We start from the raw sequence: 15,144 nt of genomic DNA, 5'->3' as shown, positions 1-15,144 counted from the left end.
AGTCAGAATTCAGCAGAAAGATATTTAAACAAATGTACTGATCCTATCCAGGCCACTAAATTCGCCATTCAAAATGCTTGCCATCAGTTTCCCAAGAAAAAAAACATTATTAGTCTTCCATATCAAAATTATGCAGAGAAAACTGACTTTAAAGAAAGAATAGTTCATTATTTCAATCTATTTTGCTGGGAAAGGGGTTAAATTTTACAGTGAAATTATTATAATTAAATGTAAAATGAGACATAGCAGGGTGAATATTCTAAGTTCTGAAGAATAGGCTTAATGTGTCAATTGCCCCCAACACCCTACCACCACCACTACTATACCCCAACATACCAGACGATTCTGGTCAATCATGTGAAGGAATAGGAAAGCTTGAATATTACAAAAAAACAACAGTTCTCAGTGTTCTCTGTAATTCTCTGTTCATACCAACAGAGTGTGTCTCAGATACAAGCATCATCAGCTTCACAGGGTTAAAGTGCTGTGAATGTGTTCCAGAGAGAGAGCAACGAAATTCACACCACGGTTTCCATAGAAACAGGACAAAAAAAACCTTGCGCAAAACATGAAAACAAAACTGACAAAATTCCCCCTTAATTTTTGATAGATGTTCAAAATATATCAGATTCTCCCAGTTAGTTTAAAAATTAGAACTAAAACCATCAAAATATAGATCATTGCATTTGAGCAGAAAAGAAGGAGAATTCCATGACCACACCTCGAACCCAGGAAACCAAAAGTGGATCTTGGACTTTTACTTGTCAATTATTTAAGTGGCTTGGCTCATTTGGAGATACCAGCAAGATGTTTATAGACCTGTAAACCCCATCAGAAGATAAAAGATGTTCATATTGGATTGTTGAAAGTAGAATGTCAAACACTAGAAATTATTTTGTTTTCTTTACATACCTTACATGAAATAGCTGCAATTTTTAAATGGATTCTTTGGGGATTTAAGAACTCGGTTTTGCAGAGAATTCTCCTTACTGCTTTAACCTCAGAAAGCAACATAAACACTTGGAATGCAGCATTTAAAAAAATGGAATTTTTCCAGTGAGTCAGCAATTTTCTAACTTATCCTGGCAGATGGGAACAAGAACTTTAGCAGAAATTGAGGAAAATGCATGGTGTAAGCAATAGTACATGCAACACCCTGCTATAATATTTGAAAGACGGGCAGCAAGATCTCATCCGTTAACAATCACCAAGGAATTGATTAAATACTTTAAAAGTTTAAAATATACGCAGAAACAGAACAGGGAGCATGAGGCATGTACAATAGACCTCATTCTGTACTACATCAGTTTATCTGTGGACTAGCTAAAGTATCAAATAAAATATTATGTAAAAAAATCTAGATACTGGTATATATATCTGGTAATCTTGTCCCAATGCAGATAAACAATTGCATGAATATGTTATGACTTATACACTAAACTGCTGGAGAAACTCAGCAGGACACGAGCAGTGGATGCTTCATGACTTGTTAAGTTTCTCCAACACATTTGTACAGTAGATTGCACTAGATATGAGCACCTGCAGACTTTCTTGTTTAACAAAATTTGTCCCCTGCAGTTTTTAAGAGTTCTCAGACCAATTGAAACAAATTTGACTCCAAACAGAAATAATCTAACTATATGATGGAAGGCATGAAGAAATGTCACTTGACCCTCTTGAAGAACAAAGGCTGGTCCATCGACACACCCAGTGAGCTGCTGCCAGACCATACCAGGGGCCCAGATTTAATCCCAAATTCAGATACTGTTGGCACATTCCCTCCTTAAACGGGTGTTCCCGTGTTCCCCCACACCCTAAAGGTGCGCAGACAGGCATATAGAATTGGTGCAAGTAAAGGATTGATGGTCAACGCAGACTCGGTGGGCTGGAAGGCCTATTAGTGTGTTCTGTATCTCTCTGGAACTATCGGCAACAGTGAGAGGGAGCAGAGGTGATAGCATGGTGAAGTAATCCTCTACAGTGAGAGACTCGCAGTGAAATAAATCCCTTCTGGCTTTCCTTCTGATTGTTTTGCAGCTTGAAGTTTCATTCTCTTTCTTTACTACTTCAGGCTCCACATCAGAACATCAAGTATGGGTTTGGAAATAAATTACTACCTGAGGATACAAGTTTGAAAAAAATGAAGGCCTTCTGGCAAACATCTACAGTTTTGAATGGAACTCTTTGGCATTTATTAATTTAACTGCAAACCTGTAAACATAGCCATAAGGTCCAGTGTTTAATCCTACTGAAATTCCTCAATATTTGTGCCAGGAATTAGGTCTCAGTCTTGCACCTCCATTTGGCCAGTTGCAAGATCTGTAACCGCAGTAATTTATCAAAGGTGTAGATTAGAAAAGGATTAGAAAACAAAGCAAGAAAGCAACTTCCACTTTGATGAGGATTTTTAGATATAATTAATGACATTAAATACCTTGTTATTTATTTTAATTATATTTAAATATATTTGGATGTATCTGTATTCCCAAAGGGCATTTGGGATGATGGCCTTCATAAATCAACGTATTGAGTATAGGAGTTGTAGTGAGTTATGGTGAAGATATTGTGAGGCCAGATTTGGAATATTATGTGCAATTTTGGTCATCTAACTACAGGAAAGATATTAATGAGATAGAAAAAGTGCAGGGAAATTTTACAAGTGCGTTCGTGGGACTTGAGGAACTGATTATAGAGAAAGTATGAATAAGTTGAAACTTTATGCCCTGGAATATCAGAGAATGAGAGGAGATCTGACAGAGGTACACAGAACTATGATGGGTAAAGGGTAAATGGAAATGGGTATTTTCTTCTGAGGTTGGGTGAGACAAGAACTAGAGGACAAGGGTTAAGGATGAAAGGAGAAATTTTGAGGGGAATGTGAGGGGGAACCTTCACTCAGAGAATGGTGAAAGTGTGGCACAAGCTGCCAGTGCAGGCGATGGATGTGGATTCAATATTGGCATTTAAGATTGGATAGGTACATGGATGGGATAGGTATGGAGGACTATGGTCCAGTTGCAGGTAAATGGGAAAAGGGAGAGTAATAGTTGGGCACAGACAAGATGCATTGTTCTGGTGTCTTGGGTTCAATGGTTTGAGACAGTTAAGATCTATTAAAAATCCCTGACATCTTTGGACAACTTGTGATGGAGCTTTGCCAACTGTCAAAGCTTGCAGAAGCATTTTAGGGTGTGGGTCGTCTTTGAGCCATTGGAGGCCTTGGTGTGGATCATAATGCACTGCTGGAGTAATCCAAGCAAGTCATGTGGGCCCTCTGCAAGATAAATCTGGAAAAATCATGAAAGGAGATGAGGGCAATGGCCTCATGCCAATAAAACCTAGCAGATCATGTCAGTTGGGAATGGATGATAGAAAAGTTGTGGTATCTTTCTGTGGATGGGGCTCAATGAGTGAAGAAGAGAGTGATTATCCAAAAGGTTTTGGCACCACTGGTTGCATGTACAAAGGGATTATTGAATATCATTTGAGAACAAGCTTTTTTCACTTCACTAATGCTTCAGATTTCTTTAATCTCCTTGCTGTACTTTTCCCAGACAAACCTTCACACTCTTTTAGCCAGAAGTACCCTATTTGTGTCTCCTTTATTTTCCAATGAATTGCATGCCTTCCCTTCATTCTCTTTTCCTCTACCCTTTTCTCTGCAACTTAAAATTTGTATCCTTTTTCACTGTTTCCATTTCTGGTGAAAAGTCATTGAGCAAATCCCTTCCTCTCGCTGCCTACAATTCTATTTCATTCTTTGCAGAAATATCAGTCCCACTGAATATTTTGAACAGTTTCCGTTGTTATTTAACTTCAAAGAATCAGGACAAGTGGATGATGATATCTGGGAATTTATTTAAATAACTCGCTTTTTAGAATGCTCTTAGTTAGAACCATATCATTATTACATACAGCTAATCCGTTTGGTGTTTAATCACTTTTGGCTCCACCACCATCCCCAAACACCTATATCTGCATGTTAACAGTCGTGGTCCATTCTGATGAAAATTATTGACTTGAAACATTAACCCGAGTTCTGTGTCCAAAAATTATGCCTTGCCCGCTGAGAATCCTCTGCATCTTCTGTTTTGGAAACATGAAAGGGTCAGGGATGCAGAAAACATGCAAACCTTTTCATGGAAAGAAAACACCTGTGATGGTAAACTAAGGTTTTGTTCCCACTTTCTAGTGGTAGTGACTGAAAATAGCTAAAAGGGAGAAAATTTAGATTCTCAGCTGTTGAAGGGAAACAGTGTTCCTCCTCAAGTGTAGGGTTCAGAATAAGACTTTAAATAATTAGATCCTATTTTCAATAATGGTGATATTAAGCCCTCTTGTTTATTTGCAAGAACATTATGAGAAAATAGGATAAGTTTGGGAGCTGTCAACTGACAATCCTGAACCAATTGTCCCCTGCAACCGCTGCAATCATGTCTGCCTGTCCCGCATCGGACTTGTCAGCCACAAACGAGCCTGCAGCTGACGTGGACTTTTTACCCCCTCCATAAATCTTCGTCCGCGAAGCCAAGCCAAAGAAAGAATGAGAAAATAGGATAAGTTTGGGAGCTGTCAACTGACAATCCTGAATCTATAGTTGTGGTCTATACTTAAGAAAAAAGTTCCATTTGTTTGGGGTGAATAATGCAGAAAAAACATTCATGTCCATTTTAAATATCAGGGTCACTGACTGAGGTATTTAATTGGAGTGTGGGAGTCGCCTGCTGCTCAGGACAATTCGAGCAAAGCAAAGCTCTTTGCAGCATGTGGTGACTCATGGACACCAATCTAATGAGAATGATTGCACCAATCTAATGAGAATGATTTACGCCTTTGCGTAAAAACTAAGAATTTAGCAGTGCTAAAGAGAGAAAGATTCCCCTTTTAATATGAGAGGAGGAAGGTTAAATATGACTTAAAAAATAATGGTATCTTGAGATAGATTCTTTCTAAAAATATTTACTTTATTTTCTACATTTCAAGATGTAGACCACTTCCCAACAGTTAACTCTGTTGTAGCTTAAACTAAAAATGTTTCTATTAAGCTGAATTTAAATCTTCAAGGAGTTTCATTCTCTGTATGGAAAATGTTCAAGCAAGTAGAGTCCATTTGCAGAGTATTGGACCTCATTAATACTTGGGTTCCAGACAAAGAAGGTCATTCATAAGTATCATTCTAATAACCAAAAGAAATTAATCATTTGAAAGTAGCAGTAGTTTTAGCTGAGGCTTTTCGACCTTTGCAGGAAGCTTGACATTGGAAGAGATCAATACCAGGGTGCTAAAGCTATTTGGAACACAAGTCCCTTTTGTGACTCGCAGGGAGATCATGACGTGGCTGGGGGAGGGGAGGGCACAGCAGCGTTAAAGGACCGCTTTACATCATGGTCCGGAGCTGTTTCAGGGAGGCAGTCACCTACAATGCCCATGTAAACATCGAGGAGAACACAAGGTCAGTGATTGGCTACATCAGAAAGCGCTAATATTAGCCAACGTTGAACTGTCCCACGCAACCTGGAAGGCAAAGCAGAGGATCCACGGACAGCTGTATGACTTTGGCGACAAAAGGCACATGTGGAAAGGGATCAAGGTCATAACAGATTATAAGTTAACCATGTGAATTCAAGACAATAATACATCTCTTCGTGACAGACTATGCACGGTTTGATGAGAAGAACAGGATGATGCCTGAAGAAAGTCCCACATCCTTCTGATGAACGGTCTTCCAGCATAGCCACGGCTGAGGTGAGGAGAACCCTATTCAAGGCAGTGGGACCAGACAACATGATAAAAAAACACAGAGCTGGAGAAACTCAGCAGGTCAAATAGTATCCTTTATGTAGCAAAAATAAAAGTACATGATTGATGTTTTGGGTTTGAGCCCTTTATCAAGGTGACCTGTTTGACTTGTTGAGTTTCTCCACCATTGCATTTTTACCTCAACCACAGTGTTTGCAGACTTTCTTGTTTTAATTCAGGACCAGGTGATATACCTGGTTGGGTACTGAAGGACTGCGCAGACCAATTGACAGAGGTCTTTATGAATATCTTCAACACCTCACTGCAGCAGACCATCATCCTCATGGGCTACAAGACAATCACCATCATCCCAGTACCCAAGAGGGTGAAGGTAACAAGCCTCAATGACTACTGCCCTCTGATAGTGAGCTCCACATTAGGAAATGGTTCATGGGTCTGGTGATGGCATGCATCAAAACACACCTCCCAGAGATGCTGGACCCATTTCAGTTCCCCTATAGAAGAAATCATTCCTTTTATGATATTGTAGCCTTGCCCCTCCACTCCATCCTGACTCACCTGGAGAACGACTCCTCATAAAAAAGGCTGCTGTTCATCGACTTCAGCTCAATGTTTAATATGATAATTCCCCATAAGATGGTGGAGAAGCTGTCCTCACTGGGACTCAACACCCCTCTCTGCAACTGAATTCTGGACTTCCAAATGAAAAGATCACACTCTCTCCGGGTGGGTAGGAGGCCATCAAGCACCTTCACACTGAGCACAGGCGCACCTCAGGGCTGTATGTTCAGCCCGCTCCTGACCCTCAACTTCATCATCAGATCCCACTCCAATAGAGTCATTCTTTGCAGATGACACAGTAGTTGTGATATGGTGTGAGAATAACAACTTGAGTCTCAACATGGACAAGATGAAGGAGATGATCGTGGATTTCAGGAGGACCAGGAATGACCACTCTTCACTGCACATCAATAACTTGCTAGTGGAGAGAGTAGAGAACACCAAGTTCCTTGAAGTCCACTTAACAAGTGGCCTATCCTGAACATACAACATCTCTTCAATTGTCAGGAAGTCGTAACAGTGACTTAACTTCCTGACAAGACTGAAGCAAGCTAGGCTACCAGTCACCATCATGTCAATCTTCGACAGGCGCTTTATTGAGAGCGCCTGGCAGGCTGAATATCAGTGTGAACGGCTGCTGTTGAGAATTGGATCAGAGATCAATATATCAATTGCAAAAAACCTAGTTTCATTTACTCTATACCCTTCATAATTTTGTATACCTCTATCAAATGTACCTTCATTCTTCTACACTCCAGGGAATACAGTCGTATCCTGTTTAATCTTTCCCTGTAACTCCGTTACTGAAGTCTCGGCAACATCCTAGTAAATCTTCTTTGCTCTTTTTCAATCTTATTGACATCTTTCCTGTAGTTAGGTGACCAAACTGCACACAATACTCCAAATTTGGCCTTACTAATGTCTTATACAATTTTACCTTAACATCCCAACTGTTATAATACTTCAATTTATGAAGGCCAATATGTCAAAAGCTCTCTTTACAACCCTATCCACCAGTGACGCCACTTTCAATGAATTATGTATCTGCATTCCAGATCCCTCTCTTCCCAGAGGCTTGAGTTTACCATGTATTGCATGTCGTATTCTCATACTACTTTGAAAAATGAAATGAAGGTTTTTTTGCTGGCAGGTATACTGACCTCCAAGGAATCTATAATGACTATTACAAGATGGCACGTACTCAAATGAAGATTGATAAACTCACTCTTCCATTTGGTTTTTGTCTTTTGATTTCACCTCACTGATCTTCTCCTGACGCTTTTTGTCCATTTTCTTTTTCAGTTCTTTCTTCTCCCTGATAATAATAAAATTTCTGTTTATTATCACAAACCTCAGCTAGAAATTCGAAGTAAAGATGGGAGAGCATTATGTAGGACGCTCACTTTTCACAGAGTTCTTTCAGCTTCTTTAACTGGTTGGCCTGGCATTCCTCAGCAACCTCAGCAAGCTTTTGCACCAACTGTGAAAATACAACAGTACGTGAACTTCGCAGCAGAGTTGCTTGTAGTCAAGAACACTACCCAACCTTTAAACATCCATCAAAGCATCCCGCATAATATTCATTCTTAACCTTTTACATGACTAAATTGCAAGCACAATGGAACGAGTTTACTGTCAAAGATCATCAGCCTCAGTACAGGAGTTGGTGAGCAGATGTCAACGGGTTACAATCTGAATTCTGGTGCCTATCATTGAATTTGTATAAACTCCATGACTATGCAAGTGGAAAAGGTGCCATGCATTGCTGTGACAGGATGGCAATAAGTGTCATGCAGTGCAAAGTAAGGTTACCCTTTCAATTCCATTCAGCTTTTCCAGAGAACCAAAAGTCACACATGTGCTTTGGTCATTTTGACCTCTTCTTCCAACAGCATCTGAACCGATGGTTTAATTACATATGCCAGATGTGGATATATTTTGATATTGCAATTGATTAAGGGATTATTTTCAAAGGGAGAAGGAGAAATGCAGTAATATTAGGAGATACCATGATAAATTGAATATTAATTACTGTTTAGAAGAAATGAACAGAATGGTTGAGTGGATCAGAAAGATCAACCCTCATTGAAGTGGGGATCAGAAAACAATATTTGGCAAACAATGAGGTAATGTTTTGCATGATGGATTAAGTTTCAGTGTCATTTTGGTCATTGTACTGAAGAGTGTCATGGTTAGTGCAACACTACCACAGTTGCCAGTGATCAGGGTTCAAATCGGCACTGTCTGTATGGAGTACACTCTACGGTTTCCTCCTACATTCCAAAGACAAATGGGATTAGTTAGTTAATTGGTCTCATGGGTGTATTTGGGTGGCTGTGGGCTTGTGGGCCAAGCTGTACCTCTAAAACTAAAACTATAAACAGACAGTGAATTGTCAATTTGTGTTGCCTGCAGAAGGGGTGATCTTAATTATCACTGAGAAAATTGTCAATCACTCAGGGCCCAGAATCACAGCCGTAAATAGTGCTCAATATTGGGAGAGGAGAGGAACTTATAGTTGGCCCTTTCATAGAGTAAAAAAATGCGACTGTAAAGGAGGAGATTCTCCGCCCTCATGTTGCTGACCCTACCTTCATAAAAGCTCCGGGAGCAGCTCCAAGACGTCGACTCCACTCCTTCCAGGGGCTAGTCTCAGAGGTGGAGTGGACCGCTCCACCTTGCTTCATCAATGTACAGCAACTGCAAGTGGCTGGCTGGGGAAGGCTGATGATTTCACAATGAGACCGTCAGCCCGCGTCCCAGCACCTAACCAAACTGTTTAATGAATCTGTGCCAAACAGTTCGGGTCAGGAAGAATCCTGGGTAATTGCTGCACACATTTGTCTAATGAGCCTTCCCTGAGATTGTTGCTTCCGTGGCTGCCTGTTCTAGTTCTCCTCTCTTGCCACCCTCCACCCCAAACCATGTGTATGGGGGAGTTCATCTTCTCTCAGGGCTGCACGCCAGTTTTGGGTTGACTGTGGAGCAGTTCCCCTCCCCCACCATTCACCTGAAGTCAGGGGTCAGAGAAGGAAATGGAAGGCAAGCCCGAGAAGCAGCACCCTGTCAGCTTCACACGCTAGAGAGGTGGTGCTGAGAGGGTGCGCCAGACACAAGGTAGAGCTGGCACGCATCCCCAGGGTCCGCAGGCACTCCACTCTCCTGCTCTGGTTGGTGGTGATTGAACTATGAACCTGCTTCTCCCCCTCCCTCCCTCCCTCCCTCCCTCCCTCCCTCCCTACCTCCCTCCCACCATCTAAATCATGTGGTCAGGATTCATCATCCCCATTAGCAACATTTCACCTGTCACCTGGGAAGCGGACGGAAGGAGGTGAGTTGCGGTAAACAGCATTCCCTCACGTTCATGGATGAATCTGCTTCCCCTCCTCACCCCCTCCCTCCAATCAAACTAGCTAAATCTTGTTGGGGGTTCCTCCCTCCCTCCCCCACCAGTCACCCCATCCCCAAGAAAGAGCTCTGCAGTTGAGGGTCGGTAAGAAAGTGTGCTAGTTAACTAGTTCACTGAATCTGTGGTCCTGGTCTCTACAACCACCCCCTCACCCCCCACCTGCCTCCCTTCCTCCCCCACCAGTCACCCTGTCCCCAAGAGAGAGCTCTGCAGCCAGGGGTCAATGAGAGTGTGCGCTAGTTCACTGATCCTGCGGTCCTGGCCTCTAATGACCCCCCCTCCCCATACTGGTGATTTGGTCTGGCGTGTCCCAAAGCACTTCCAGTTGCATGGGGGATTATGGGTAACAAAGACAGCCATTGCTCACCGTGTTTATGCCATCACGTTGATGGGTGGCACCAGGGCAACAGTTGCCCGACCTACAGCGGCTCCAGAGGATGCACCGAGGTGCTGCTCTACATAAAAATGATGCTGAAGCAGCCTTTTAGTGCTGCTCTATAAAAAGGTAAGTTCAGATTTTTCTTTGCAGATGGAGCCAACCTCGAAGCGGAGGCCCTCCATAAAAACACCCAGTGTGTGGTGGCTGCGTAAGAGCCCTTGGCCACATAGCAGGCTCTAAACTTTCAGGTTTGGCATGTATTCATCCTGGTCCAGTGGGAGTAAATTTCTTTTCATGAACGCTGTGTCATTTTTAAATAGCTGAGCTGGCATGGTCTCAGCACTATTCCTTATGGGTGTGAGCTGAGTACAACTGTTCCCAATACAAAATGGCCCGGAGCTGAATTTCCAAACTCATTTTAATCCAGAGATTATGGGAGAAAGTGACACAGGAATCACAAGGAACACTGCTTTGATCTTAAAAAGAGATTGGAGGACAACCACATAAGGGCTGATGGGGCAAGAAGAAGCAGTGTGTTGCCTGGGGTGACGAGGCAAGGAACTGGAAATGAAATCATTCATTTCAAGGATGCCAACAGCCATGAATGACAATAGCCTCTTTTCTGAAGAGTAGACAAATGGATTAGCTAGTTTGCACAAACTGACATGACAGAGGAACTGAAAATCTGATTTAATGCGACTGAAGGATTAGCCTAAACCAGTGATTCTCAACCTTCTTCTTTCCACTCACATACCACCTTAAGTAATCTCTATGCCATAGGTGCTCTGTAATTAGTAAGGCATTACTTAAGGCGGTGTGTGAGTGGATTATCACTTTGTGGTGGAGAAGTTTGTGTGGTCCTGTGATCCCAAGAGTAAGGCTGTCTGGAGCTATGCTCCTGGTAGGGGCATCCATGGTGGTAAGTTATAGGGTGAGGTCCCTGGTCTCTAACCAAGACCTCAACGGTGGAACAGGTGTATGAAGTTACTTCAAAAACAACAGCTGTGAAGACGGATGAAGGCAGCAACAAATCCTTCAGCTCCAATCGTCTGGTTTCCATGCCATTGGAATTAGATGGTTGATTTGTGAAGTATTGTGTGTACTTCTTGGAGTGCAAGTACATGTTAAACAAATACATCCATTGGCATCTTCGCTCTGTGGATCAATGGAATGAAAGCCATCATCCTCGACTATGAGCAATATCCATGTCCGATGTGGATGTAAAGAAAAAGTTTGAAAATCACTGTTTTATTTGTACCTAATTGACGCGTTATGGCACGGTTTCATAACTCCAGCCAATGACAATTTTTCTCAAGCAAAATGTTTCAGAAGCAATTGGAGCAGTGATTCTCAACCTTCCCTTCGCACTCACATACCACCTTAAGCAATCCCTTGCTAATCAGAGAGCACCTATGGCATAGGTAGTATGTGAGTGGAAAGAACAAGTTTGAGAACCACTGATCTAGATAATTGGATAAATCCTGTCCTCTTCAAAGAATACCACCCAACCAAGAACACATCTAACAGGTTTCTCCTCTGACAATGCAATTTTTCCTCATTGGTCCATTGAAGTTCCTTTTATGCACTCATCCTTTCCACAGTTGAAATACATCAGCCATGATCCAATGCTGGAGCAATCTCCATGAGCTGAATGGCCTAATTCTGCTCCTACATCTTAGGGAAGCATTAGTGGAGATTTGGTTCTTATGTCTCTAGAATGGGACTGGGACCTACATCTCTGAATCAAAGGCAGGAATGCTATCATTCATGTAATTCTGGCCCCTTTCAAGACCAGAAGGATTCTGGGTCTCATTCTTTATCTGCATTGGCTGATCTTGGAAAAATGAAATGTCCTTCACCCCACATAGAGGGGTGAAAAAGATGAATCAGAAGTTCTGCTTTTCTTGGAATCTAGGGACCATTCCGGGGTGTGTTTATTGAGTGAATTCAGGAGTAAAATGTCTCAGAATAGTGACATCTGTTGTGTGAGCTTGTTCTTAATAAAGATTTGTACAGACAATAAACTCAAGTTATGTGTATCAATCCCATCAAAAAGGACCAAATAGTGCAGTCAAAACCCTTACTTAAATCAAGAAGAAAATGGAAGAAATGGTTTGATGGCAATGATCTTGGAGTTTAATGTCTAATGATTATGGAAAGTCTTAATGCACAAAAGGAACTTCAAAGTTTTGAGAAGCCCTTTTGTGATTTACTATGTGAAGGTTGTGGAGTTGAAACTAATGAAGAAATGGAAAGCAGAGAAACAAAGGTCATAAGGAAAGTAGTTTCTTGTCAGGCTGCAAGAAGAAAGAAACAAATAAAATTAAATTCTGGCATCAAATAGGCTTTTATAAGAAATGAAGCATTAAATGTACCAGCTTTACTGCACATTAAAACTTGGCCTGTGGATATTTCTTCATAAAGCTCCATGTTTCTGCGCTCCTAGTTACATCCAATTATCATTATTTTAAAGAAAAATGTCTTTGAATGAAACTTTCTCCCATCTCCCTCAACTAACCCAGAGCTTGACACATGATGAATTACACTGAAGTGGATTAACTACTGCTCTGCAGACGTTGACAACAGAATAACTTAACATCCTGTTGTAATAAACAGCCAAAATCTGGAGAGGCAGCAGTTTGCTGTTGCAGTGATAACTATAAAGATTCCATATAATTTATGATGTGCAACATAATAAAGATCTTCTAGCATTTATTTCAATGGAGGAGGTAATTGCTGATCAATAGACGTTGGATGATTTAGAATGAGGTGTTTAAATATTGAAACAGCATTTAATACCTATAACTTTTAAACATTTTTCCAGTTTTCTTATTTTTTAATGTTTTGAATAGCTTTAAATATCTAATATTCAGAACCACTCAGCTGCTGGCAGTTCTAAGTTAGGACCTGTGGCTTAGACATCTGTCAAAGCTTTCTGTGTGGGCGAGGTTTGTTCTGAACACCACCTCCACCAACCTTGATTATACCAGTGTGCGAAAGAGCCTGTCCCGACTGTGTGGGATCAGGTCAACGTTTCCCAGTAAGTTCACATCATAAGATTCACCCAGCATAAATGTGCATTAATTGTGGGTTGGGGTCAGGCCAAGGCAGTTTGATGCTGACTGCAGGTTCTGCCCATGCTTCCTTTGCAGAAGGTAGTAAACATAGCCAGGTCCATCACATGCTCCATTGCAGACATCTGTGTGAGGCGCTACCTCAAAAAGTCAGCCGACATCATAAAGGACCCCCATCACCCTAAGTAACTTTTTTTTTGCCCATGGATGACTGTGAATATTTATTATCTATCTAGCTTATGAAATTATTGACTTTTTAATTCAATTAAATTTATATTTATCTTTGTATTTAACAAATACCTGTTTGGGCGCAGCAAGTAAGAATTTTGGTGCATATGTTCAGCCTACAATTCATTAACTCATTAACATTCTTCAACAGAAAGAATAATGTATCTTTGATTTATTTTTCTTGCACCTTTGAAACTGAAGAAAAGGGAGATTCTAACTACCTTCCCTTGACATTTAATAAATATTACAAACACTATCAACATTGTGGAGGTCACCGCTGACCAGAAACTCAACTCCACACACCTCATTAATATTGTGGTTAAAAGAGCAGGTTTCAGAAGCTGGGTATCCTCTGGGGAGTGGGATCTTTCCAGCCATCTGCAAGGCACGAAACGGAAACATTCTCTACTTGCCTCGACGAGTGCAGTGCAAACAACTCTCAAGAAGCTTGACACATCCATGACAATGCATCCTGTAATCTCCCAAAAGATGTATTCCCTCCACAGGATTGCTGCAGCAAATGCCAATACAGTTCATCTTTCAAACTGCCAGCTCTTCCACCTTCCATTGTAAACATCCATGATGCAACATTGGTTTGGCTTCAGTGTAATTCACTGCATGTAAAACTCACTGGCTTATTTAAGAGATATAATTAAGGACAAGAGGAGTGGGCTCAAGGGAACACCACTATCTGCTGCCTTCCAAGTCCTGACCTGGAAACATCTCACCATTTTTCCGTATTACAAGGTCAGTATATTTAATAAGGTGGCTCACCATCAATTTCTCAAGCTAATTCAGGATTGGGTTTAAATGTAATGCACAAAAAATTAATTTAAAAAATGACTTTGACTCAGGGCAGCCACAGGAAACATCCTACACTGTACAAGCATACACACTGCAAGAGTGCTAATCCCAGTTATTTACAATTCAAATGCTCTGTATCTAAACTGCACAGGAAAAAGACCGAGTCAAAATAGAACCATGGCCCTGACTATAACCTGTCCAACCTACCCAGAAGCCCACAGCTCTGTGGAATTTAATAAAGAGAAATGTGATGTGCTGCATTTTAAGATGTCTACACAGTGAATGATAGGGATCCTAGGAATGTTGTAGAGCAGAAAGATCTAAGAGTACAGGTATATAGTGCCTTGAAAATGGAGTCAGAAGTAGAGGGCCGTCAAAAAGGCTATTGGCACATTGGTCGTCATCAGTCAGAGTACTGAGTGTTGAAATTGGGAAGTCGTGTTGTAGTCGGAGAGACCACATTTGGAGTATTGTGTCACTGTGCTGACCAAAAGATGTGGTCAAGCTGGAGAGGGTGCAGAGATGATTTATGAGCTACTGGGAGAGGTTGGATGGCTAGAGCTTTATTCCTTGGAGTGTCGGTGGATGAGGTGTACAAAATTATGAGAGGAATAGATTGGGTCACCGCACAGTCTTTTGCCGAGAGTTGGGAATCAGTAACAAGAGGACATAGGTTGAGAGGGGGGGGAGAGATTTAACAGAAACATGAAGAGTAACTTTTTTTTAACCCAGAGATTGGTGCATGCCTGGAATGGGCTGCCGGAGGAGGTGGTTAATTCAAATACAAATTTCAAATATATCGTCAAAGTATATACATGACATCCCACACAGCCCTGAGATTCTTTTCTGTGGGGCAGGCAGAATTTCTATTTGTCGGTAACTGTAATCTGTACTCAAAAGGAGAGAAATGTAAACCAAGAAAGAAATGT

General features: G+C 41.4%; 1 protein-coding gene across 4 annotated transcripts in view; it reads right to left on the bottom strand.

Annotated features, from left to right (window-relative positions):
* plcb1 (phospholipase C beta 1) overlaps window positions 1-15,144 on the bottom strand; it is a 1,044,484-nt gene that overhangs the window by 96,481 nt on the left and 932,859 nt on the right. For all 4 annotated transcript variants that reach the window (XM_069932441.1, XM_069932442.1, XM_069932443.1 and 1 more), the window contains exons 29-30: window positions 7,725-7,801; window positions 7,547-7,636 (exon numbers count right to left, since the gene is read on the bottom strand). In XM_069932441.1, the coding sequence (XP_069788542.1) occupies window positions 7,547-7,636; window positions 7,725-7,801 (167 nt within the window). The remainder of the gene's footprint in view (window positions 1-7,546; window positions 7,637-7,724; window positions 7,802-15,144) is intronic.

This window comes from Narcine bancroftii, chromosome 4 (genome assembly GCF_036971445.1).
Source record: "Narcine bancroftii isolate sNarBan1 chromosome 4, sNarBan1.hap1, whole genome shotgun sequence".
Lineage (NCBI taxonomy): Eukaryota > Metazoa > Chordata > Chondrichthyes > Torpediniformes > Narcinidae > Narcine > Narcine bancroftii.
The sequence above is the reverse complement of the archived record's forward strand: the minus strand, read 5'-3'. Positions and strand labels throughout refer to the sequence as shown.